This window comes from Talaromyces marneffei, chromosome 8 (genome assembly GCF_009556855.1).
Source record: "Talaromyces marneffei chromosome 8, complete sequence".
Classification (NCBI taxonomy): domain Eukaryota; kingdom Fungi; phylum Ascomycota; class Eurotiomycetes; order Eurotiales; family Trichocomaceae; genus Talaromyces; species Talaromyces marneffei.
This window is the reverse complement of record NC_072355.1, coordinates 298,851-323,523: the sequence shown is the minus strand read 5'-3', so window position 1 is coordinate 323,523 and position 24,673 is coordinate 298,851. Positions and strand designations below refer to the sequence as shown.

The window sequence follows — 24,673 nt, the reverse complement described above, 5'->3', positions numbered from 1 at the left end:
CATCGTGATCCATCTGTAGCCCTAACCCTGCTTTTTTCTCACCACTCAGGGCCATCTCCTCTGTTGCAATTTTGATACTGCAATACATATGAATACAAGATTTTTACACCCAGCGAATTGCTTAATGTGTCCATTTCTTGATCCAACAGATCAATCAAAGTCCTATCAAGCCAATTCGGGATCATTTGGTTTGGGTTTGTGAAGTATTGCCACCAACTTCAATCGAAGAGATATCTCTATTTGAGCAGTTATCCAACCTATCAAGGCAACTCTGAAATGTGTAGATGCATACACTGCTTAGCCAATGTGGCTGTGGTCACGCCCAATCACAACCTTGCCTACGTGGCCAGCCTTGTGATCATGCATCCTAGTCAAATCCCAGTTTTGCTCTTCTTTTGTGAGAATCCATCATCTCTCTCCGATAAAACCAATGCTACTATTAGTTATATGATTAAAAGAAACGGTAAACCTGAATGGAAATGCTTCATGGCATCGAGCTCAACGCCTTGATACTAAATTTTGCCGGATCGAGTCACAGGGAGAAATCAGCCACTCAATATCTCTAAAACGCCATAACCCAGTCAATAGACAGGCCCATTTCCCAGAAGCCGCGGGAAGACCTTTGGACGAAAGACGGTGATGCCTATCTTATCAACTGCATCCTTTATTGATAGCAAAGCTCGTCGCGTTTATCGCCCAACAGTCTACACTGAACAGGACACGCCCGAACGGTGGCCCCTTCGACCATATGAACCAGCACCATACTATGTCGAAGGCGCGTATGGTATAACAGTCGAACGATCCCGTCCGCCAACCGCAGCTTTGCCTGATAACAGGAGACGTCGCACTCTATATCGAGATGCAGACGCAGATTTTGTATATGTTACGGAAGCAGAGCGACGGGAAATGCGGTTTAGGTTAGAGCTTATTGACTCATGATGCGTACCACAAGAAATAATAATGTCTTACTTCAGGCCGCCGAGCAATGTGTCAACTTATTATTCAATGGAACCGAGAAATGGGTCCACTTATTCAATAAGACATCCTCAAGAGCCTTGGAAGTCGAGTAGTACATCCTACACGACGCCGAACAGGATGATCAACTCGAGGTTGGCGCTGCCGACGAGGAGGGGTCAGAATCTTGACGAAGAAAAGAACATGGCAAGCTCAGTATCCCGTGGTCCTCAACCTTCAACATCGCAGGGTCAAATATTCCCTAAAGGTATGCGCATGCCAGAAGGGCGTCGATCGGGAGGAAGGGTCATTGTTGTGCAAAGAGATCGACCCACTAAGACAGAAACAACGTCTTCTTTGAGCATTGCCGTCAAGCCTACCATATCCGAAGATCTATCAAGACAAGATAAAGATCAAGGTGCTAAGCTACGCTATCTGCAGGAAAGGCTTGTTAGACCAACTATGAAGTCACTTCATGACAGAGGACTTGAGAAACATGGGAGGACTGGGAATGAAATTCCCCCATCCGTAATCTATTAGGGCACTATGCTTCACTATATAACCCGGCATACTACGTGATTTCCTGTGTTTGTTGTATAATGCCATGTTATCCATTATACGCCCAGTATTTTGGTTTAGTTGATTCTAATATTGTTGAATAGGAGTCATAAGAAGGCTAAGTGATCATACAGTTTGTAGTCCGACTAGTAAAATGAGGTATAGTTGTAGTTTCCGTAGTTATAGAGGTGCTCAGACTTTGTCAGCATACACTAACTAACTAGTTAACCTAATCGGGGCTTTGTCATTAACAATGTTTAGCGTTTTCAACTTCCTCTTTGTCAAATCAGGAGCCCTTATTGAGATTACAGGTTTGACAGTCTATTTGGCAGATACCCGTCTATTCCACCTACTAAATTCCTAAATCACATAGGCTCTCTCAGTAGCTCAAAATCCAGGTGTAAAAAGCTTCCAGCCATACGGTTCCAGAGTTGAATTTTGCATCCTCGCCCGTGGCGGTGGCGGCGGTACCTGGATGGTCCTAGGGTATCGTATCTCATTCGTCACGTCGTTGAAGACGATGAAAAATCTGACTTTGTTGCTCGTAGCACTAGTGTTGTAGCACTCATTGGCAAGATTTAATATCCTTGAGAGAAAATGGTAGTCTTCGGGATCTACTATGACAAAAGCATTGGTGATACTAGACATCAACAAATGCAGCAATAGCCATAGTTCTTCGTCTTTGTCTTCAATATCGGATATAATCTCAGTTCGAGATAATGTCCGATGGAATTCTTCCGGGTAAGCCTTGCTGATCGAGAATATGAGAGACTTAAGTAATGCATTCTTTGGGCGATCGGGATCACTCAATCCTAGAGCCCATAGTACTTTGTAATTGGACCCATATATCTCCTTCCATTGTATCAAGAATCTGATGATTTCCACAGCCAGATCTTTGACTCTGGTACGAGCACCGGATGCCGGCGCCACTACTAAAGGTGGTGACGCATTTCTGAACCAAAGGTCCAGACAACCGACTAACTGGATACAATCGCACGGCCAGGGATGCCACAAGCGTTCTTTGCGAGCCATCGAAGATCGAATATTTAGGACCTCTCGAGGATCTATCTCAGGCGATATCTTCTCTAGAATTCTTTCAGAACTTGGCCCGACCCTACTGAATGTGTTGCTAACTCCTTTCAAACTGTCATAGGTATCTGACGCTGTTTTGTAGTGGTATGAGTCACTTGAGCCGAATTGAGAGCTGAAGTGAGATAAACTGATTGCATGAATGTCCTCAGGTCTTTCCGGATTGGAAAAGGTGTTGTGATACTCTGATGGGCTTTCCCAGACTTTTGATTTAAATTTCTTGATGGGATCTGATTCCGGGGTGTCCATAGGCGCTGGCGATGTGCCATAGAATGAAGCCACTGTTTGCTGCTTCGCATTCTCCCATATTGTAGCTTCCAGACTTTCTTGAACAGACACTATGTCGACCTGTCCTGAATTCGCCACGTCAAACAATGGCATAAATAGAATCAACTCTTTAGCATAAGATGCCGCTGCCATTGCTGCATAGCCTTGCCAACGCTTATTCTTGTGTGAGTCCGAATAATCACAAACCCCACGAATCACCAACGAAGGGAACACATTCATCACACCCGCGGCTTCCATTTCAAAGCACAGGATTCCATAACGCTGCGCCAGCTCATCCCTCAGTTTTGAGTCTTTTATAACCTGATTTGCGGATGCAATCAGACCGTAGAAGACTCTGGTTTTGTTATCAGTCCGGTGGTATCGGCTCTGTAACATTGCTGGATCACATTTATAACAATTCGGATCAGAAGCATCCCTATGGTAGTAGTCCGAAACAAATAAGCGGTCCTCTATAGGATCAGGACAGGAGAACTCCTCTTGAAGAAGCGGATACCTTTTTAGGACTTGCTGATGAATGAGATGAGCCGTGCTTCCATGTACCATATGCTGGGCCTGCAATCGTGCTAGTGCCTTTAACAGTACTTCCGGAGGCTTATCCAATGTTCCTGTACGCACAAATTCCCCTCCATGCACTGCTTTTCCGTAGTCGTATTGAATCACTCCGCCATAATGCACCGTCGGCTCACTAACCACGACATCGCCCAGTCGAATATCCAATTTGGCACCTGATATGCCTACGCCTCCCCCAATGCCGACCAGTAGACACCACTGAATCGACTCATAACTGAACCGCATCTGTATAGCAGTCGCTGTTGCGGAGGTGGTGCCGTATACACCAGCAGGAAGACAAGTGATCACAACGTTATGGGCGCCGATGCTTCCGAGAATATAGTTATTCCGATCTGCTGCTGCGTTCGGTAGCTGGGGGTGAGTTCGATCCAGCATGGCTTGCGCCGCCGCCAGCTCCAGTGGGAGGGCGCATATCCAGCCGATTCGATAATCATGGCGAGTCGGCATTTGGACGTGTTCAGAAGGATGCTAAGTCCGACATCCCATTTGTCTCTGGCTGCACAAATAATTTTCAAAGTTAAGCAGCTAACAAAATAGAGTAGTACAGATTTTGATGCCAGACAAGGCTGAGGCAGTCTTTTTAGGTAACTGCGGGGTATCGCGCAAGGCTGAACTGTTGAAGATTATCTTATTGACTCCTGCCTTTAATTAGAATGAACCCACTGACATTTTACTGCAAGTCAATAAATTAATCAAAAAAGGAAGATAGCAAAATGTCTCGGAGAGACCGTCTTCATACAACCCGCAGTTCGCCTTTCTGCTCGGAAGATCCAGAGGGCATCCCTGCCAACGTCCACATCACGACCTATGTTGATGAAGACGATGGTTACAACAATGGCAGCAGTGATGACTCTCGGCACAGTTTCGACGAAGAAAGAGCGGCACCGACGCTGGAAGCAAAATCCAAGAACGAATACTCTTCTTCTCAAAACCACAAATATGTTCAAAATAACAAGCCATACATCGTTTTGTATCATGTTTCATGTTCACGAGCGGAGAGCCATAGCAATCATGCAAAGTCGGTCGTGTATCTCGACCATCCGAGACTATTCAAAGGAGACAGCAAAATGAGTGCCCTTAGAGGCCGAGAAAAGGTTGCAGACGTCTCAAAGTACCTTGAGCGGCATAAAAAAAACATCAACTTCATCGTGACCAAAACTTTCCATTGCTTTCAATATGCCAATCTTGAGTTCGTTGAAAGGCTGTTCCATCATCTATCATTACCGGATGACCCCAAAGTTCCCGAGTCGATTCGACCGTATTTTTTCAGTTTGCGAACCAACAGCCCCCCGGCCAGACCAGCGGCTGAGACTATGCGGATACTTTCAGAGGCACTGAAGGATGCTCTGGTAGCAGTGACGGGGATGAGTCACAAAGAAATTTCGCATCTTGAAGATGCCACAAACATGATCATGCTGCATAACTCGATCTACTACTACAGTCATATCAAGGAACGTACTTTTGGTACTCTTAATTCCAAAGAGATCCTTCATTTGAGTGACTTACTGGAGTATATGCAACTTACAAATAGGCTTGAGTGGGAAGAAGCCGATGCGCAAATTACGCAGGGACTTATTACTCAAGAGCACATGGCAAAACTATACGGTCCTAATCAAGTCCTGGTAACCACTGAAAACGGTTATAACCAGGCATATATGCTTACAAAACCACCCTACTCCGAAGAAGTTGGTGGTGATAGCCGATATAAAATGCCGATTACCCTTGACCTCTGGTCATGGCAGTTCAATGGATCGTTTTACAAGAAGGACATAAAGTGGTCACTTTCCTGGCCATCTTCTGCTCCTCCAGATGAGGCAATACCGATTTATCAACTGGAAATATATCCATTACGGTTTGCATCATCTGAGGTAGTGGATAGACTAAAAGCCAGGGGACGGATATTTTGGAAGTGCCGTCACGCGAGGTTTGTGGCATATGATCCTCCAAACGCGATTCTTGAGTTTCATACGGCAAGTCTTTTATGTCTTCAAAGCTGGTGAACTTTATTAACAAAATGCCACAGTCAAACCCTCGGTATATGGTTGATGGCACCACCTATCAACAAATGCACGGAACCTCTTCCTCGCCGCAAGATGACCTAGGTCCGGAAGCAATGAAGAAAGAGGAGCCCCCCGATTCTTCATTTGTTCTTCTCCTCCCTCATGAGATATATGGGTTTGGAATGCATGATAAAAAGTGGCGTTAGTACTTATCTCACCTCTTTTCTATTAGTTAATTGCCAGTATTGACTTCGCCCTAGGAACCCTGCTCGTGGAACATATCAAAGACATCGACTGGAATGAAGGCGCATTTGATCGACTGGTTTTGCAACATAGCAAAAAGGAGCTCATTAAAGCCCTTGTCACTGTGCATACTATATCCGCCAAATCAACCGACATTATTGAAGGAAAAGGAAACGCTCTGATCATGCTACTCCACGGAGGTCCTGGAACAGGCAAGACGTTGACTGCAGAATCCGTGGCTGAGTTGACCAGAAAGCCTTTATATCGAGTGACATGCGGAGACATCGGGACAAACGCAGAGGAGGTCGAGAAGTATCTTGAATCAGTCCTTCTGATCGGCACAATCTGGGGTTGCGTTGTATTGCTAGACGAGGCAGATGTCTTCCTTGAAGAACGTCGAGAGACCGACCTACAACGGAATGCGCTGGTATCCGTATTTTTGCGCGTGCTCGAATACTATGACGGAATCCTTATCCTTACATCAAACCGCATCGGAACCTTTGACAGTGCGTTCAAGTCTCGCTTTCAGCTCGCGATTCATTACCCAGCTCTAAACGTCGAAGGTCGCTACGAGATATGGCTCAATTTTATCAATGGACTGAGCAAGACGAATCCTGACGTCAAGATCGATGATCTCAAAAGCCACATACAGGAACTTGCCGCTGACAAGTTGAATGGACGAGAAATCCGGAATATAGTACGCACATCTTTACAGTTAGCTCATTTCCGGAAGACGACGCTTGATTATCAACATTTTCAGCAGGTTATTGGCGTGGCGAAGGAGTTTGAGAGGCATATTGACGAAACTCGTGGATACTCGGATTCGGATTGGAATCGTAGTCGCGGTATCCGCCCTGACTAGCTTCATAAACTACAATTAGAAACCAGGATTTGGTTTCTGTGTCAATCAACTAGTCGATTAGAATGATTGAATTATGCACCTGCCGATTGTTCAGGGGCATTTTTTTTGTTGAGAACGAGGTACTCGTCTAGCGTTGGCTCTAGCGTAAGCCACTTTGAAAATTGAAGCAAAAGAAGCACAAACTCAATGAGGTTTTTTAGTGTAATCCTGAAATGTGTCTTGATGAAGAAAAGTCCTTGTTTAATCATATACAGGGGCTAAGGGCGGTGGCGTTTGTTGAAATTAAATGACAAGATCTACGAAATGCGGACACTTTAGGGCTAGGGCTTCTGGAGTGACAGTCCTACTTCGCATTCCGTCTACATGTTTCCTGTGTAAGCCAATGTCAGTTCAGAAGCTTGATTATTCAAAACTTCAGAGTCTTTTTCCAGATAAAAGGGAAAAGGTTCGGTTTTCTTGCTAAGGTTCCAGTCCACATTTGAATAAGCAAAAAATGGCCCAGCAAATCCCCCACTACGTCCGACCTTGCCCGCGTGACCAAGTTGAGGCTTCTTTTCTTTTTTCCAAAAACACTATTTACATAATTTTTTCTTCTTCTTTTAATTAACCAAACAGCTATTTATACGGACCTACGTAGGAACAACTAAACTGACGTACCTATCTCTCTCCCTCTCCCCCAAGTCGAGTGAACAAATGCACTTCAAACGCTCCATCACCGTCGTCGGCTGCCACGCCGAGGGCGAAGTCGGCGATGTTATCGTCGGTGGTGTCCTAGACGTCCCTGGAGCGACAATGTTCGAAAAGCTTCGTCATTTCGAGACCAAAAAGGACGACTTGCGCCAATTCCTGCTCAATGAGCCCAGAGGCCGTGCCCCTATGAACGTCAATCTGGTACTTCCGCCATGTGATCCGCGTGCGGATGCAGGGTTTTTGATTATGGAGAGTAATGAGTATGCGCCCATGTCTGGATCGAATACTATCTGCACGGCAACTGTGCTCTTGGAGACGGGGATGATACCCATGAAAGAGCCCGTGACGGAAGTCGCTCTTGATACAGCCGCGGGCTTGGTTACGGTTACTGCAGAATGCCAGGGAGGGAAATGTAAAAGCGTTGAGTTCAATAACGTTGCCTCGTTTGCGCTCGAACTTGATATGAAGGTGGATGTCCCCGGGGTTGGAGAGATATCAGTCGATATTGCGTACGGCGGAATGATGTATGTCCTTGTTGATGCTGCTTCGGTTGGGTTAGAGATCCATAATCGGTTTGCGCGCGAATTGGTTGATCTTGGAGAGCGAATTAAGAGGGCTGTGAGAGTTGTTTATAAACCAGTTCACCCGGAGAACGCGGGTATTACGGGGTTCAGTGTGCTAGCGTTCACAGCGCCCGTCACAGTTGAGGAAGACGGTTGCAAAGCTGCCAGCAACGCCGTGATTGTTTCCCCCGGACGATTCGACCGTAGTCCCTGTGGTACAGGCACATGTGCGCGAATGGCCGTCATGCATGCTAGAGGTGAGCTGAAGGAAGGCGAGATTTTCAGACATCGAAGCATTATAGGCACGGAATTTGTGAGCCGTATTCGCGGTCTCACTACCGTAGGGGATTACCCTGCTGTTTTACCCACTGTCAAGGGTCGAGGCTGGATAACGGCTTTTAAACAAGTTGTTCTTGATCCATCGGATCCGTTTCAGGAGGGGTTTCGATTGGGGGATCAGTGGCCTGGCGCTCAGGATGACGCACCCTCGCCGGTGAAGGAGTAGGTGGAAAGATATTGAACGTGTTAGGTATATGAGAGCTACTATTGAGGGGAAATAACGAGGGATATGTATATATGGGCCTATCGAATATGTAATTATCTAATGGTACTGAATAACTGTCTACCAGTGGACTATCTAAACGTAGTCTGTTGATCATCAATTAGGGCTATCCAACTCCGAACCCTAAGATCACCATTGTCTTGTTGAGTTGGATATAGTACATGTACGTATTCCGACATGGTTCTTCGCTCGATTCCAATTCAGCAATAGAATTTCCACAAACTAGTTCATTACTATTAAGTATTACATTAATCATTACCTATTAAGACGGCCAATAGGCCTCTAATCCGTAGTTATTATACATATTCTTCATCCATCGGCATAACAGGACAAGCTGTCAATACAACTGCCCCCTGACATCTCTAACCCCCCTCTCAATAACCTCCTCAACCCTCCACCTGGGTTTCTCCCTCTTGATCCCTTTCTTCCCTATCTCATCCAAACTAGGTCTCTCGTGCAAGCCGCCAGCAATACCAGACGAAAACTTGATCTGCAAAGCATCTCCAACCTCGTCGCAAGCAACCAACAACCGATCTAGATCTGCCTTGGTATGGGCTGCACTTACACAGAATCTTACTCGCGACAGTTCCAATGGCGTGGCTGGGTATGTAACCACGACCACCGAGATCTTACGTTTGAGCATTTCGTGCGAAAAGGCGGGCATTTTGGCTGGGTTGTAGAGCATGAGCGGGATGATGGGGGAGTCGTCGTGGCCATAGACAATAAAACCTAAACGTTTAAGGCCGAGACGGAGATAGCGTGAGTTGAAGACCAGACGTTGCAGACGCTCTTTACCCATTTCTTCGCCGGCGATTTGTCGTAGTGCACCCAAGATCTGAGCCAGGACCGGAGGGGTGGGAGATTCACCAAATGCCTGTCCGGAACACGTCGCCCTCAATTTATCGACAATGATCTTGTCTGCGGCAATATAACCGCCATTCGCACCAAAGGATTTCGTGAACGTGCCCATCAGAATTTCAACGTTGGCGGGATCAACCTTGAAGTAATCGCAGACACCACGACCTCTGGGACCCACAGCACCGACTGAATGCGCCTCGTCAATATACAAATAAAACCGATACCGCTTCTTCAACTCCATAATACCCGGAAGATTCACCATCGTGCCTTCCATCGAATAAAGCCCTTCCACAGTAACCAAAATCTTCTTCCAGGGCCTATGAGTCCGCGGCTGTCCCTGGGAAATAGCATCTCTCAACTTCTTTTCCAGATCCGCCATATTATTATGCGCAAACACCTGAATACTGGCCCCGGACAACCGCGCACCAAACCTGATTGAGGCATGATTCAATTCATCCGACAGAATCAAACAGCCTTTATCCACCAACGCCGGGAAGATAGTAGCATTCGTCACAAACCCCATGGAGAAGACAAGCGCATCATCCTTGCCCACGAATCGGGCGATTTGCCGCTCTACTTCAACGTGTAGAGACGACGTGGCTGCATCGCCGATGGTGCCCGTCATAGTAATCCCTGATTTGCGGAGTGTGTCCTCCGCAAAGTCAGCGCAGGGACCTTCGCTTTGCGCAAAGCCTAGGTAATTGTATGAGCTGAGGTTAAGGGTATCCGTCGTGGTGCCCGTGAACCGGAAATGTTCGTTATAATCTATCGTTTCTCTGTCCAATAATGTAATGTATCTTCCGGGCACGCCTGTGGTGGGGCGCTCAAAACAGTCGTTGATACGCAGCTTGAGTCGGCGAGCGTAGAAGCTATCAAAATCGCTGTATATGGGTGCATACCCGTCCTGAACCATTAGATGTCGGTGTTTGTATGGCGTGAACCATCTCGCTAGAAAGTCTTGCGTGTGGCCCACGAATATCAGAATCAAAAAACTTATGTATGTTGTGAGCATGTAGAAGTATGGCGGTTCATCAATTATAGGGTCTGGAACGGCGCCGCCGGCGTGTTGCGAGCCGTACAGATGGGATGGATGGCCCAAGGGGCCGAATTCGGCATCGCGCCTGGCTTGTCGGCGCAGATCTTCGGGGGATGATGATGTTGTTGTTGTTGTTGTTGTGGGAGCTGTTGTTTCTGGGCCAGAATCATTGTTGGAGTTGGTGGAAGATGATGATGCGTTGCCTGATATGGGAGTTGAGGGGCGGCTGTGGGAGGTGGTTAATGAGTCGTGTACAGTGGAGAAGAGAGCGTGAGCTGAGGTAGTTGGGGAAGATGTAGCATTTCCCTTGCCGTCGGACTCCTTGTGGGAGTCGACTTTGTTTTTGCGTTTCCAGGACGGCATTGTCTATCATCCGCGACTGTTTCTATGCTGTGAAGACATGAGAGGATGCTTGAAAGGAGAATTACATTTCACGATGAGACTGGTGATTAACTAATTTGAGTGACTTGCCATACGCACTAGTTAGTTAAGCACTAAACCTTTTAGCGGCCGGATGTGCGACAATCGGTTTCCGAGTCATTTCCCTGCATTATTCGCAGATTAGGCAGCAGTTTTATTTGTTGTCGCTCTAACAAAGTGACATTCTAACTCACAAAGTGGTATCTCAACTAACTCTATCAAATACAAATCCAGACAGGAACGCCAAGTTCCTAGCAATGTCTATAACCAACCCCATTTCTTCCGACTCGATCAATCTGCTCACTGCTGTGTATTTTGTCGATTCTGGATCTATACGCTCATAACTTGATTCCGCTGAATGATCTCAATAACCTCCTTGTCGACCAACGGCCCCTTGTACTCCTTCCTTCCTCTAACCCAGTACCACACTATACTCAGAATGATAACACCGCCGGTCACTACCACAGAGTAATTCATGGTATCTGTCGCAACGGGCGTGGCAGGAGGCCACACGGACCAGAAAATGACAAAGACCATGTAGACGCAGGCGTATGCATTGTTGATGATTCCGAGTAGACCGGGAATGTGCCATGGTCCCCAGACGAGTTGGGTAGGCGAAAATGTGATTCGACCTTGTTCATCAGCGGAGGTTACAGCAATGGGTGTGTTGATGTGTTCGGGTTTGATTTCTGTGGTCTTGTTTGCCTTTTCGGCGTAGGATTCGTCGTCGTTCGAGGGGGAGACCACTCCAGAGGCAGAAGTGCTGATGCCAAGATCTTGTCCGTCTACAACAGATCCATATGGTAGGATATTGCCGGCTTGGAGTCGGTGATATAGCAGCAGAGCACAGGGCACAAGGTAGCTGCCATAAAAGCCGGTGATTGTGAGGGAGATGACGTCGTTAAAGGCTGTGGAAGATCCGACATTGATGAGGGTGAGGAGACAGGCGATGGTAACCACGACACCAACGGCAATAATGGGCACTTGAGTGCGAGGGTCAACCTTGCTAATGATACCAGAGAAGGGAGTTCCACGATCGCGTGCAAAGGCCCAGGTCATGCGCGATGCGGAGGTGATGATACCAGTAGCGCAAGCCCAGGTCAGAATAAGCACAATGGCACCCATGACAGTAGCGCCCGCTACTGATCTAACGCTGTCTGTTTTCTTGTTAGACCATGTTAGGACATATTATGGCGACATAAAAACTTACTGTAGAAGATTTGAATGAAAGGAAATCCCGTCTGCGACGCCAGAACCGAGTCAACATCACCCAGACAGAACAACAGAGTAAGCATCATGGCAAACCCAACGATTCCGTTCAAGACCATACTTGATATGATAACACGAGGTATAGTCGACGGCGCATCTGAAACCTCCTCGGCCAAATGAACACTTGCATCGGCGCCCACGAAAGTAGCGACGTTACCCAAAAATCCAACACAGTAAGACAGGCCTTGAGTAGGCCAGCCACCCTCGTTCAAACTTGTGCGAAACACAAAATCCGCGTTATGGAAAGAGGGAGTATAGTGCCAAAGCAGAGCAATGATGACAACAAAGCCGGCAACATGGAACACAACCGTGCCAATCTCAATGCGTGGCAACATGCTTGGGATGACCGCGTTCACAAAAGTCGATACCAGCGCAACGGCCCATGTAAGCAAGGTTCCTTGCCAACGCGTCGCCGTGTAGGTCGGAAAGTCCAAAGTCACTAGACCCTGGAGCATCTCACCGGCAAACAGCGACTCCGTTGCAACGGTAGCGATCCACGCAAGCGAAGTCAACCATCCAATGATATAACTAGCGAAGACACGATATCTTTCGGAAGAAAGCATATAAACCCAGTAATACTGTCCAGCGGCAATAGGCGCCATAGACGCCAATTCCGAAATCACGGTATACACGGACAACGTCGAAGTCCAAGCAATAATGAATCCGTACAATAGACCGGAAGGTCCGCCATTTTCAAAACCCTGGCTGAAAAGTGCCAATACGGTTTCCCAAGTAATCAATTCGCAGACAGCGAAACCAAATAAAGACCAAAAATCGAAACGACGTTTGAGGACTTGTTTTTTGCCTAGACGCGCCAGGACGGTGTCGTCAGCAGACCGGTTGATAGGGCCGGTCATGTTGGTGGTAAAGGACAAATCCGGGGATACTTTTACAGTACGCAAGGATTTATTTGTGGGGAATGGGGATTGCCGCGTTGGGAGAGAACCAGGAACCACCAGGGTCTGCTTTTGCTTTTGCTTTTGCGTGTGTGTGGGGGGAGGTATGTGTCGAGTCAATGGGATGGTTTAGATTGATTCCCCCGGTTGTATGAAGTAGGATGATGGCGCAGTCAGTGTTTGGACTGTGTGGCAGGTATCAGGATGCTGGGCCAGCTATAGCTAGTAAGAGCCTAGTAGATGGGCTAGTTGACTTTCCAACTAGGTGGTATTGCTGGTAAAGAGATAGATAGATATCAGATACAGCTGTCATGCAATTGCATTTGATTGGAAAAGACAAAAAGACAATTCAAACGACGAATCCGAAAACCATCTGTAGTTGTCTGTCTGTTATCTCTTCAGCAGTTCTGTTTCTGTCTCTGTCCGGGTCTGTGTAATGTACGCGTGTGTGTGTACTACAGCAATATTGGTCGGTTTTGACGTCCAACAATTGATTCGCAGTCAAATTGCGAGAACGATACAGCAAGAAGAAAAGAATGAAGGAAATTTTTTTTCTTTTTGTCATTTAACTTCGCGGGGAAATTGAAGTCTTGGAAGGAAAGCGACAACGGCAGGACACGCACCAATCATAGCGTTTGTTCTGGCTCTTAATTCCACGGCTATGGCTTCGACCTTTAAGCACATGCTTTTTTTTAACCTCTTACTATGTACTGTACTCGTAGTAGGGTGTTTGATTGCACCAACTTTGCCATATTTTAGCATACTCTGTAGGGCTTGTATAGAGCACGATTGAGCGAGACCAATAAGCACATCAACTGTTTCATCATAGTATAGTACCTATCTCATCTATGAATCGTTGAAGTGAACGACTATGAACTAGCATCTTGCATGCAACACGGTTCGTCAGTGGTTGCATGAGTGTGCACTTACCGGTGAGCGATTCAATCCCTGCAAGTAAGGATTGCTTCAAGAAAATTAAATTTCTTTCTGGACCCTGGAGCACTCTCGTCCGTCCGGCAGTCTACTGCGTAGGTAGTTACTACAGACGGTACCGGTACGTACCTTTATTTAGCCTCGGTTACCGGTAGGTACCTACCAGTACCAGTATTCGTGTAATCCTACCAAGCTTTTGGCCGTGGCTATCCAGGCACTCACCTCTATGTTCAAGATTGTGTGAATTATGGAATATAGACCCTAAAATGATGCTTTTTCACTGCTGGGATTCCGCGTATCTCGTTGAATACATCAAACCTGCCTACTCCGTACCTAGGTAGTGAAGGTACATGTACATGTTTCGCTGTTAGCAACTTATTACCTACATGCATACTCCGTAGTTCATTACATACTCGGTATAGACCAGACGCATTGATATTAACAAGTATATCCATTACGCATTCCTAATCTATAACGTCATTATACAAAGCCATGGACGACAGAACTACCAACCCTCCACCCTCGTCATCTTCAAATGCATCCCCTCCTTGGGCTTCGTCGTCACCGCCCCCGCAATATGAATCTCCTCCTCCGGCCGCTGCATCTGCATCACAAACCTGCCCACCACCCCAGCAGCAACACAACGCAACTCCGCCCTCGCCAAACCTTTACCAATACACAGCCTCTGTCCGTGCAAGAAAGTGATTTGCGCGAAATTTGTAGGTGCGCCACCATGATGATTCACAATTGAGTGACCCTTGTCGTCTGCATCGATCCATCGTTCGGGAATGAATTGTTCGCCTGTCTCGCCCCAGAAATGCGGGCAGCGGTTTATGGAGTAGGGGCAGAGGATTATTCGCGGATTGTGGCAGGGACGGTGGGGTAGAGGCGGAGGACTTCTTCGCAGACCCCGTTCAGCAAGGACATGGATTCAAGTTGGTTCCATGTTATGGCGTGTTCAGCGGAGGGGATTGTGGTGTAGATTTCTTCCCGAAGACGACTCTGTATGTCGGGATGCTGACAGAGGAGATAACAGGCCCATGTCAGGGCCCTTGCAGTTGTTTCATGCTATCCATCGTCATCATTAGCCAGCCATACTGATCGTATGATACACTCATTATACCTAACCGGTAGTACAATGGAAAGGAGAGGGGAAAACATACCCCCGCAGCCAAAAACGTCAACATCTGATCCACCAACTCATCATCTGAGAACTCTCCACGGAGCATGATCGTGCCGAAAATATCAGCCTCTAATGCCTTTGTATCAACTTTGTGCGATTTGAGTGCCTCCCGCTTCTCGAGGACGATGTCATGGCATACAGCGCGCAGAAACCCGGTCTCTTGATCGATCACTCTGTTTAGTCGCAAGTGTATGCGATGCGCAATCCATTGAGGCAGGATGACGTTAACACTCAGGAAGATCAACTTCTCGCGAGACGGGTTTAGGATTTCGAGAAAGTTGTCAGCGATTTTATTCTCTTTATTGAGTAAAGATTGAAAGTCGCAGCTCATTGCTACGGGCCCAATGATATCGAGTGTAAGGCGACTACAAACAGTCAGCTATCCTCGTCTTGCCAATTAAGTGGTAGTAACTAATCCATGGATTGAGATTAAACTCACCTTGCCCAAACAGACATCTCAACCTTCCCCGCCCTATCACTCACTCTCATCATCCATCTTCTCCATCGGATTCGCTTTTGCCTCTTTCTCTAGTTGCTCCAACAAAATACCCGTCTTCTCCCATATAAGCGTATACAACTTCCTAATATTCTTTATGTTGAAAGCCGGCGTCAACGCTTTCCTTTGCACTCGATGCGCATTCCCCTCCGAGAGGATCAATCCAAACCCCATAATCCGCGCCAAATACGCACGCACTCACCATGGCTTCTCAAAGTTATAGGTGTTTGTGCTCATGATGTCCTGCAAAGCTTGATGATTCGTGGCGACGAGATCGCTACGTTTGAACGAGTAGTGGAGATGGATTAGACCGTCGTTGGGGATCGTGCGCATCCATTCTAGGGGCAGGCAGCCGCGGGGGGAGTCCATTATCATGCCCATTTGGCTTGTTTTGCCCTATCCCAGAACAACTGAATCGCAAAATTGATGGCAAACACTACCGAGAAGAGGCCCTTGAATGACCATCCGGAGATATAGCTAGTGCACCATAGTAGAGCGACTGTCTCCGCGACAGAAATGGTGAGATTAACTGCTAATTCTTCGTTGAAGAGCAGCATTTTTGGTCTACTTGGATGAGTTATCATATAGTACCGTTATTTCTCTCCTCGAGGATGGTCAGGGAGGAGAGCGAGCGAGAGAGAGATGGGGTCAGACATAATTAAGAAGTAATCGACATGCCTCGGTCCCCCCTACTCAGCTTTGAACGCCATATATGGTAATTTGTCGTTCAACATTTTCTCAACACGATGCTTGAACTACATACACAACAACAACCCGAATATGCATGTAACTAAACAAGGTTATACGGTTGTCCTATTCTACCATCTGATCCATGGCTCCAGTTGCATGGTTATTGGGATATACTCCGTATATGCAAATATGAAATCAGTATGAATTAATATGATGGATATAACTGGCCATGGTTATGACTGACTGTTGACGACACCGCCGTGGGTTTGAACATTTTTGTCGACGACTTCGAATCCATATGGGAGCAGCTTTAACTAACGTCTACGTACCTATCATCAAACAAGCCACGTTCCCGTCCATCAACGACGACGACACATTCCCATGGGAACCACGAGCCGGTGCAGAATCTACGCCCTTCCTACTACTCCGTACGTATAATACATCTATCCACACCCCAACTCTTCTGTATCAGTTTTTCAACTAAGGCCGATTTAAGCTTTGTATTGAGCCGAGTTACGCGTAGTCTGATGGTGGTTTATTTTGTCGTTGAAAGGAAATGTTGTTCATGCCTAAAATTAGGTATCGAATATGTATTTCCCTAGCGATGTACCGGTATACAGTAAGTTATAGACTAATAGTTTCGCGATGAATGTGTATAGTACAATGAAGGATATTGCTAGAGTAAAGCTCCATGAGACCCATAGCGCCATGCGCAGGTGCCATACCTTAGGAATTAGTGACCAGGCTATGCCATAGCTTTTGCTATGCTTGCTTAGGACTAGCGCTGATGGTCATGACCATACTGGAAATAACTGGCTACGAAGAATCCTGACTGAAACCGTGCACTGCAATTTTAGCATCTACAAGACATTGAGGTATCCACTTCCTGATATCAAATGACAAACACAGACCCGAGTGTGTGTGTGTGTGTGTGTGTGACGCGACGAATCATATACCCTGGCAGATCCTTTACACTGCAATTTTAGTGCCTACAAAGAAGGAACGGCAGGCATCGGAAAAACGCCAGGACTCTGATTAAGTCTCTTGAGAACGACGGGAGTGGGACGCATAATGTATTAAATATACTACGTAGTTAGTTAGTTAGTATTTTGTGTCTTATCTAAGAAGCAAATCTCTGGCATAAACAAAGTTAACTAGGTTGCCATAACTACATAATTATGTATAAGACTGTGTGCGCTATGTTAGTAAGAGGGACTCTTAGCAAATCCCTATAGCAAGGACTGTTTGACATCCAATGAGAGTAGGTGAGTGGGTTTATATGCTGTAATTACTATATCTGGGATAGTTATAAAGTAATATTATTTTACCTTGTCATACCGTACAATTTGATTTCGAATTAGACAAACTAGGAAATAGGTTTCGACATCCCAGGATGCCAAATCTTAGGTCATACAACGCATCTGCCCATGGAATATTACATCTGTAGCCTCATCCATCAACTATATCAAGAATCCCTGCGGCAGGGTCATCTTTTAAACGCCCAGAGAAGATCAAGCTTTTGATTCTGGTGCGGCCAAATTCGGGAGCGGAGGTATAGGAAGTATATACAGCGGCTCGAGATTTAATCTACGGCTAAAGCATTGATAATCCCAATTAACCAGGTTAACTTTAGAAATCAGGCAAGGGGGTCTATACTTACAATGAGTACTTTTGGGTGTTGTATAGGGCCTGGCAGATCGGAGCCTTCTGTTCCATATCGGCCTTTGATAGCGGAGCCATAGCTTGCAGCAACATTCCATGGAAATCCCCATCTTTACCTTCAACGATCCACTGGCTGACGAACTCGAGCAACCGAGGATAAAATCCCGCACTTGCCCAATCTAGGAGCTATACAGAACCATCATCCTGCCAGATAAGATTCCTTGGGGCGATATCAAGATGGCAGAAACTAATTTTGGAACGCTGAAGGGTAACGCGTCTCAAGCCTTGAGCTGGGAAAAGTCGGCTATTAAACCAGTCTTCAATGTCAGATAGAGTGCTGATAAATAGATCGTTTGTCTCTGGCCAGAGGAGGCCCGTTGATGGGGCCTCCACCAAGACCTGCCTGCAGCATTGTTTGTGATAGTGCTGAAATGATGAAGGATAGCAGCCACTCCTCTATCGATTTGGGATCTGGTGAGTGATTGGTGGTGGATTTCGCCCTCAATAGATTCCATCACCATATATCCCCGCCCATCGTTGTCACTAAAAACCGTTCTACTCGGGGAATTCCCACAATCTGAGCACCCACAAGTTCCAGCGCCCTCTGTTGACTGACTGCCTCATAATATGAAACATCTCGACCGAACTTGACTACCTGTGTATCGGAGATTCTGACCACTCGGTTGCCATATTTCCCATCTCCGAGAAGTTGACTCTCATCGCAAAAGAGACAATATTCGATCACTTCATCATCTGATAGTTCCCGTTCGAACATGGTAGCAAGATATTAAGTAGCGATTGGCAAAGCTAACAAAAAGACGTCTTCATTTAAAGAGCTTAAGATGTAACCAGGATGTACAGTATCAGAGATGTATAAGCCTGTACGTAGTATGCTGTCGGATAAATAAGAATCCGCCACTAATAAAATTCCCTATGTAGTAGATCCCTAATTAATTGGAAGCCTATACAGCCACATAAATTACCACCCCATTAACGGGGCTCTGTTTTTGGTCCTACGGTACATTTTCTGGTTTCTCATTAATTTGCAGAGGGGATTGCCTAATACGATAAAGATATGGAAGAGGTCCCCACAGCTGGTTAGAAGCATCTGAAGCAATATAGGCCTGAGCTTCAAGGTTATGTAATACAGCCCATCTAATGCAAAATTTGTAAGTTCTTCTGTATATTGCATGGCTAATTATCTGATATTCACTTACATCTAGTAATGGTACCGAGAATCCCCGCCAGAGACGCGCTATCGGTGATCGCCTTTTGTGTATATGGTTCTAGCGATACATAGCACCTGAATGGTCTGAGTGACTGAGATGTCCTAATGATGAATAGACGAATTAGTCAGGCTGTATTCGAGATTAAACCAGTCGAGATGGCCTTCAGTTGCGCCGTATTCTGTGGTCATGTTTGCTCGGACAGACCCGCCGCCCTGAATGAGCAGATAGATAGACCAGTGATTGTCAGATTGGTCAAGAGCTTGGCCAGTATGAACGACAATTTGGATGGCTTCAATGCGTCGAGTGTCCTGCTGGGTTTGATTTGGGGTTAGGGGCGCCATAATTTAGAGTGTGGTGACCATATCAAGGTCGACGGAACCAATCATCTTTCAAAAGCTGCCGCGCCGATGGCCGATCTCGAGGATCTAGTTTCATTATCCTTAACACAAATTCCTTATCTTCCTGACAAATTTCTTTCGTAGAGGTGAGATGAAATGGTTTCAACGTTTCAGGAGGACTGTTCTGCATAACCCAGATCAGAACCGCTAATCGTTCCTGGTCTGCAATCTGCTCGAAGGATTCCGGGAAAGGCCCGAAGCATCTATGCTGTTTCATCAGAATCTTCACATCATACTCATGGTGGTCTACAGGAACATCAGGCTTGAAAATATGGAATCCATGCCCATAAAGGAGACTGATCAGCTTTTTCGAACATTAGTGTTAGGCCGATACTAGCTGAACTAGCTGAAAGGTAAGATAACACTAACCATTGCGCCGAAAGACCAAATGTCTGTTTCTGTGCTCCATTTCATTTGAAGCTGCGCTTCAGGACTTCGAAAAATAGGAGTACCGATAGAGTCTCCATTCTGCGCAAACGAGGAGTTGATATTAACAGTGCTCCCAAAGTCAGCTAGTTGGACATCTGTAAACCGAATATTGGTACAGCCGTAGTTGACTAACACATTGCTTAGTTTGATATCTATATCACCAATCAGTTTACAGTCGTGTTTAAAGTAGGAACTTCGGCAGTAGATGGAGCACACCAGTATGTACGAATCCCTGATCATGCAAAACTGAAAGTGCCTCTAGCACTTTTTGTGCAACGTATTTCACGTGATACGGAACGCCGCATAACCCTACCCTACGACGAGTATACAAGCATACAAAGCCTTATAAAGGGGGATTTATAACTGTGTTTTTGAAGATACCGGTATCTCCGAGGAAGGAAATGAAATTGCATTGAAATTTTAGTGTCCGTGGGACATTGCAACTGGTTACAACTTGAATATACTCTAATTCGATATCGAAGCACAAATTAAAGACCTGAATTTGGAAACTGACAAGGCTGAATCCAAGAACGCAATACACTACGTATAATTGACTAGTCGAGAGTCTGTGTTCTTGACCCGCGGCACTGAGTTGTTGGTGAGAGGCCGAGTTTGAAATGTATTCACTATTGTACAAATCAACTAGGTAAGGATTAGAGTACATGTATTTTTTTTTTTTTTTTTCAGGACAAAATGCTCATCTCCCGCAATCATCAGATATACTTTTCAACTATCTCTTTCAACTCTTGGTGATCAATGGCCTTGCATACACCCATGGGCCCCTCCATCGTCTGTGCCGCCACCAAAGCATTATAAATGGCTTCTTCTGTACTGTCTGCCGCGGCTTCAAACAGAGAATTAATAGTGACATCCTGCACAACGCTTACGGTCTGCTCTACTGTCGGATTCCAAGAGAACGTAGGCTCTCTAGGAATATTTTCAGCAGTGCTAAACGCGATAAACAAATCACCCGAAGAATTTGAGCCCCAGCCGCCGACTCGTGCTACACCCACAGTGGCTCGTTTAGCAAGTCGTTGAAGCTGTACTGGATGCAAGGGCGCATCCGTCGCGATAACGACAATGATACTGCCGTCTTTCGAAGCCAGTCTTTTCTCTTCGTCTGCAGTAGTAGAAGTACCCGCATTAGGAGCCGGGTTTTCCTTCTGTGCTTCCTCTCGTTCGAGCATGATTCTGCCCACAGGAACACCTCCAACACGCATGTCTCTTTTGGCACCAAAGTTTGCCTGAACCAATGCTGCAACTGTGTACGTCTTCTTCTCCCCGAATTCAATCCCTTCAATCAAGCGACTTGCACAACCGGTACCGGCCTTGAATCCTTGACAGGTCATCCCCGTGCCTCCTCCCGTATTCCCTTCCGGAACTCTGGCACTAGACGCATTATCAATGCCCCTAACCACCATTTCAGGCGTAACGGCCATAGCCGCAATATCACTCAAAAACAGATCGCAAGTTTCAGCCACAACCGGCAGAATAAACCAATCCGCCGGAGTACCGTTTTTGGCATATTCGCGAATCGCATATTGATAAACTCCACTATAGCAGGGTCCCACCGAAAACGAATTTGTGAGCACAATAGGCGAATTGAGAAGACCCGTTTCGTCGAGCCAGTGTGCGCCGGTCATCTCGCCGCTGCCATTGAATCGGAAATAGCCTGCATAACAGGCATTGTTGAACCACTCACGCCGGGGCAGGATGACGGTGACGCCGGTGTTGATGGCGTGTCCACGCTCTGTTTCCGATGGTTTTTTGATAATGGATTCGGTATGCACGAGAACCCCAGGAACGTCGGTTAGAGAGTTAAGAGGTCCCGGTGTATGCCTTCCTAGATGGAGGCCCGGGATGAGAGCGCGGATAGGGCTAGGTGAGGTACTCATTTTTCATCCAACTGGCTTAGCTTCTACCGGTATGTGAATTGAGAGGTTTTGTTTCACGTAGATATCCTGATTTATTGCAATACTCTGTACATCTGAAAATCTTCTCTATTTAAAAGTCAACGCGTAACCGACCCAATAATGAGTACGTATGAGTATATATGAGTCATTAGGTAAGGCTCCACCAATCTCATTCCACAATATCATCTTACTCGTAGTACGTAGGTGTATACCCAATTTTTTTTTTTTTTTTCCAACGTTGTTTCGAATTATGCGAATTGGGAATTTTCCAGATCTCATCTTGAATTGACTTTTTTTTAACGGTTGTTTTAACGTTATGCGAACTGGAATTTCTCCAGGTAAACCAACGTTGTGTCAGATAAAGAATTTTTCTTCTAGAATTATGCTTATCCACATCCCACTATGAGTTCGCGCCTCCAATTGATCAATGAAAATGTTTAGTTCAATTCCAGCCAATCAAAGCTGCTAACTATTCAGTGATGTAGTAGTATTCTTGACATGCCGTCCAGCAATCATTAATAGGGCCTTTTGCACTGCAATTTTAGCGTCTACGGGTCCTTGAAAATACCATAGTATCCCCGCTGACTACATAGTACTTTGTACTACAGTACAAGTACATCGTAGTATTCCAATTTGGCCCGTGAGTACGGAGTACAAATAAAAAAGACAGGGGCACGAAGTATACTTAGATACTACCAGGTATGTTAGTGGTTTGAGAGAATTCCGTAAACTGACAACCTGGGGCTGATGCACTGCACTTTTAGTGCCAACGAGGCATGAATAAAATATACAGGGGTACGAAGTGTAAATAGTTAGTGGTTTGAGAGAATCCAGTTAACCTACTTCTACTACCTGAGCGTCTGTGAGGGATTGGCTAGTTAACTTATGTAGTTTTCCCACTCAGATTCGATCTGTAAGCCGACAAGGCCAACCCCAAAAGGAATAAGCGCTATAAGTCGACGAAGTTGTGTTGTTGCTCCTGTTATACCTAGGCAGCTGTTTGATACAATCGTCGGTTGCTCTAGATCGCTTACCGCTCAGCTTAGTGAGATTGCACTGCACTTGTGGTGTCTATGATGCATTTAAATACCTGACTATATACATGCATACATATGCTGATTATGATCTCCAGGATCTCGGAACTGACAAGGCCGCATCTAATAGGCACCATGTTCCTAATATCTAATATGTATGCCTCCAAGCTGAGATCATCGGGGGATGTACTTTCCAGTTTCCTCATGCGTCTCATGCACTGCAATTTTAGCATCTACAAGGAATTAAAAATACGCCACTTCCGTACGTACTCGGATTCGATTAGCGAGCACTACCGGTAGTCAAATATAGGATCTCCCGAGCTGATGAGGCTGAATCTAAATAAGCGCTGAGTCCAGCTGGGTATGCTTCTAAGCTCGGACAAGTCCGTCGGCTGTGGTTACTGTGCACTGCAATTTTAGTCTCTACGAAATCTTGAGAACTTGAGCAAAGCCGTATCCACAATGAGCCGACAGACATTTTGCCCTTCAGCCTAGTGATTCATTTTTCTATTGCTACGTGGTGGACGTTACGGAGTTTGCCTCCAACCTGCACTGCTGTTTTAGTGTCTACGAGGCATTGAAATACGCCACTACCGTAAGACTACCTAGTCCTTGTCCGAGTATTTGATAGATTTTTGGAATTTAATGTTATTAGCCTCGCCGCAACTGCAGTTTTGGTCTCCATGAGAAGTTAACACCAAGCAAGGCTGCACTCGGTGGTTAGAAAGTTATATATTCAAGTTGGCAAATCGCTGCAAGCAGTAAATTGCATTGTTAGTATCTACGAGAGGTTGAAATCCAGGACCATCTCCTATTAGTGGAAGCCGCCGGCTGGACAAGGCTTTTCACAATTATGTAGTATACAGGATCGAATCGCTGCACTGCACTTTTAGTGTCTACAAGAAAGTTGAATCAAGCAGGACAGCATTTCTATACTAGGCCGCAGTTCGGACGAGTGGGTTTGGAATCTTGCACTGCACTTTTAGTGTCTGTGAGAAGTTTATTAACCAAGTTAACCAAGTATCTACGTAGTGGGACAGTATTTTGCAGTTTCTATATCGGTGGAAGCCGGTCTGTCTACACTGTCCTACCCCTGAGGGGGTCACACTATACAGTAGGCAGCCGTTTAATATTGGTGTAGATATTCTGCCAAAGTTGGAACGCTGAGCCCTACAGACTGACAAGGCTGAATTCAAGTAATGACCCTGTAACTAGGCAATGCATGCTCGTTCCTCCCCAAGTTAGGCAGCCATTTAATATTGGGGCTCAAGTGGGGGGTGCTGAAGTACTTACTATAAGAACGGACTGCACTGCACTTTTAGTATCCACGAGAAGTTGAAATCTAAAACATCAAGTAACATACTCTGTAGTATAGTTATGCATCCAGCCACCCCATTATTACTAGGCAGTAAATGATCAACCAAGTGATGTTGCACCTACCACCAATTATTGCACTTTGCACTACGGTTTTAGAATCTCCCAGACATTACTCTATAGTTAGACAGTAAGTGGTCAAACAAGTGATGATGATGCACCTGCCACTATTGCACTACAGTTTTACGGTAGTGTCTGTCAGACATTACTCTCTCTGCAATACTCTGCAGTAAGTAATCAAACAAGTGATGATGACCCCGCACCTATTATTGCACTGCAGTTTTAGAATCTCCCAAGCATTACCCTAGAGTTAGTACTCTGTAGGAAGCGATTAAACAAGTAATGATAATGCACCCAGCCACCTATTATTGCACTGCAGTTTTAGTGTCTACCAGCCATTACTCTGCAATACTCTGCAGTAAGGTACGGTAAGCGATCAAAACCAGTGATGATGCTCCCCCCACCCATTATTGC

General features: G+C 45.9%; 9 protein-coding genes across 9 annotated transcripts; 3 read left to right on the top strand and 6 right to left on the bottom strand.

The window, feature by feature from the left end:
• Positions 1–639: 639 nt before the first annotated feature.
• Positions 640–1,494, top strand: EYB26_009464 (uncharacterized protein; the record flags this gene model as incomplete). Its single annotated transcript, XM_054268714.1, has 2 exons — positions 640–917; positions 975–1,494. The coding sequence occupies 2 exons, from the start codon at positions 640–642 to the stop codon at positions 1,492–1,494; spliced, it is 798 nt and encodes a 265-aa protein (XP_054124689.1).
• Positions 1,495–1,899: 405 nt separating this feature from the next.
• Positions 1,900–3,906, bottom strand: EYB26_009463 (uncharacterized protein; the record flags this gene model as incomplete). The annotated part of the gene is made up of 1 exon (XM_054268713.1): positions 1,900–3,906. The coding sequence occupies one exon, from the start codon at positions 3,904–3,906 to the stop codon at positions 1,900–1,902; it is 2,007 nt and encodes a 668-aa protein (XP_054124688.1).
• Positions 3,907–4,172: 266 nt separating this feature from the next.
• EYB26_009462 (uncharacterized protein) lies at positions 4,173–6,564 on the top strand (the record flags this gene model as incomplete). Its single annotated transcript, XM_054268712.1, has 3 exons — positions 4,173–5,429; positions 5,483–5,660; positions 5,720–6,564. 3 exons carry the CDS (start codon positions 4,173–4,175, stop codon positions 6,562–6,564), a joined length of 2,280 nt encoding a protein of 759 aa, XP_054124687.1.
• Positions 6,565–7,257: 693 nt separating this feature from the next.
• EYB26_009461 (uncharacterized protein) lies at positions 7,258–8,322 on the top strand (the record flags this gene model as incomplete). Its single annotated transcript, XM_054268711.1, has 1 exon — positions 7,258–8,322. The coding sequence occupies one exon, from the start codon at positions 7,258–7,260 to the stop codon at positions 8,320–8,322; it is 1,065 nt and encodes a 354-aa protein (XP_054124686.1).
• Positions 8,323–8,716: 394 nt separating this feature from the next.
• On the bottom strand, positions 8,717–10,636 carry EYB26_009460 (uncharacterized protein; the record flags this gene model as incomplete). The annotated part of the gene is made up of 1 exon (XM_054268710.1): positions 8,717–10,636. The coding sequence occupies one exon, from the start codon at positions 10,634–10,636 to the stop codon at positions 8,717–8,719; it is 1,920 nt and encodes a 639-aa protein (XP_054124685.1).
• Positions 10,637–11,023: 387 nt separating this feature from the next.
• EYB26_009459 (uncharacterized protein) lies at positions 11,024–12,819 on the bottom strand (the record flags this gene model as incomplete). Its single annotated transcript, XM_054268709.1, has 2 exons — positions 11,024–11,850; positions 11,904–12,819. 2 exons carry the CDS (start codon positions 12,817–12,819, stop codon positions 11,024–11,026), a joined length of 1,743 nt encoding a protein of 580 aa, XP_054124684.1.
• A 1,824-nt stretch (positions 12,820–14,643) lies between these two features.
• EYB26_009458 (uncharacterized protein) lies at positions 14,644–15,839 on the bottom strand (the record flags this gene model as incomplete). Its single annotated transcript, XM_054268708.1, has 3 exons — positions 14,644–14,859; positions 14,955–15,339; positions 15,673–15,839. The coding sequence occupies 3 exons, from the start codon at positions 15,837–15,839 to the stop codon at positions 14,644–14,646; spliced, it is 768 nt and encodes a 255-aa protein (XP_054124683.1).
• Positions 15,840–19,414: 3,575 nt separating this feature from the next.
• EYB26_009457 (uncharacterized protein) lies at positions 19,415–19,821 on the bottom strand (the record flags this gene model as incomplete). The annotated part of the gene is made up of 2 exons (XM_054268707.1): positions 19,415–19,753; positions 19,819–19,821. The coding sequence occupies 2 exons, from the start codon at positions 19,819–19,821 to the stop codon at positions 19,415–19,417; spliced, it is 342 nt and encodes a 113-aa protein (XP_054124682.1).
• A 770-nt stretch (positions 19,822–20,591) lies between these two features.
• EYB26_009456 (uncharacterized protein) lies at positions 20,592–21,773 on the bottom strand (the record flags this gene model as incomplete). The annotated part of the gene is made up of 1 exon (XM_054268706.1): positions 20,592–21,773. The coding sequence occupies one exon, from the start codon at positions 21,771–21,773 to the stop codon at positions 20,592–20,594; it is 1,182 nt and encodes a 393-aa protein (XP_054124681.1).
• Positions 21,774–24,673: the final 2,900 nt, after the last annotated feature.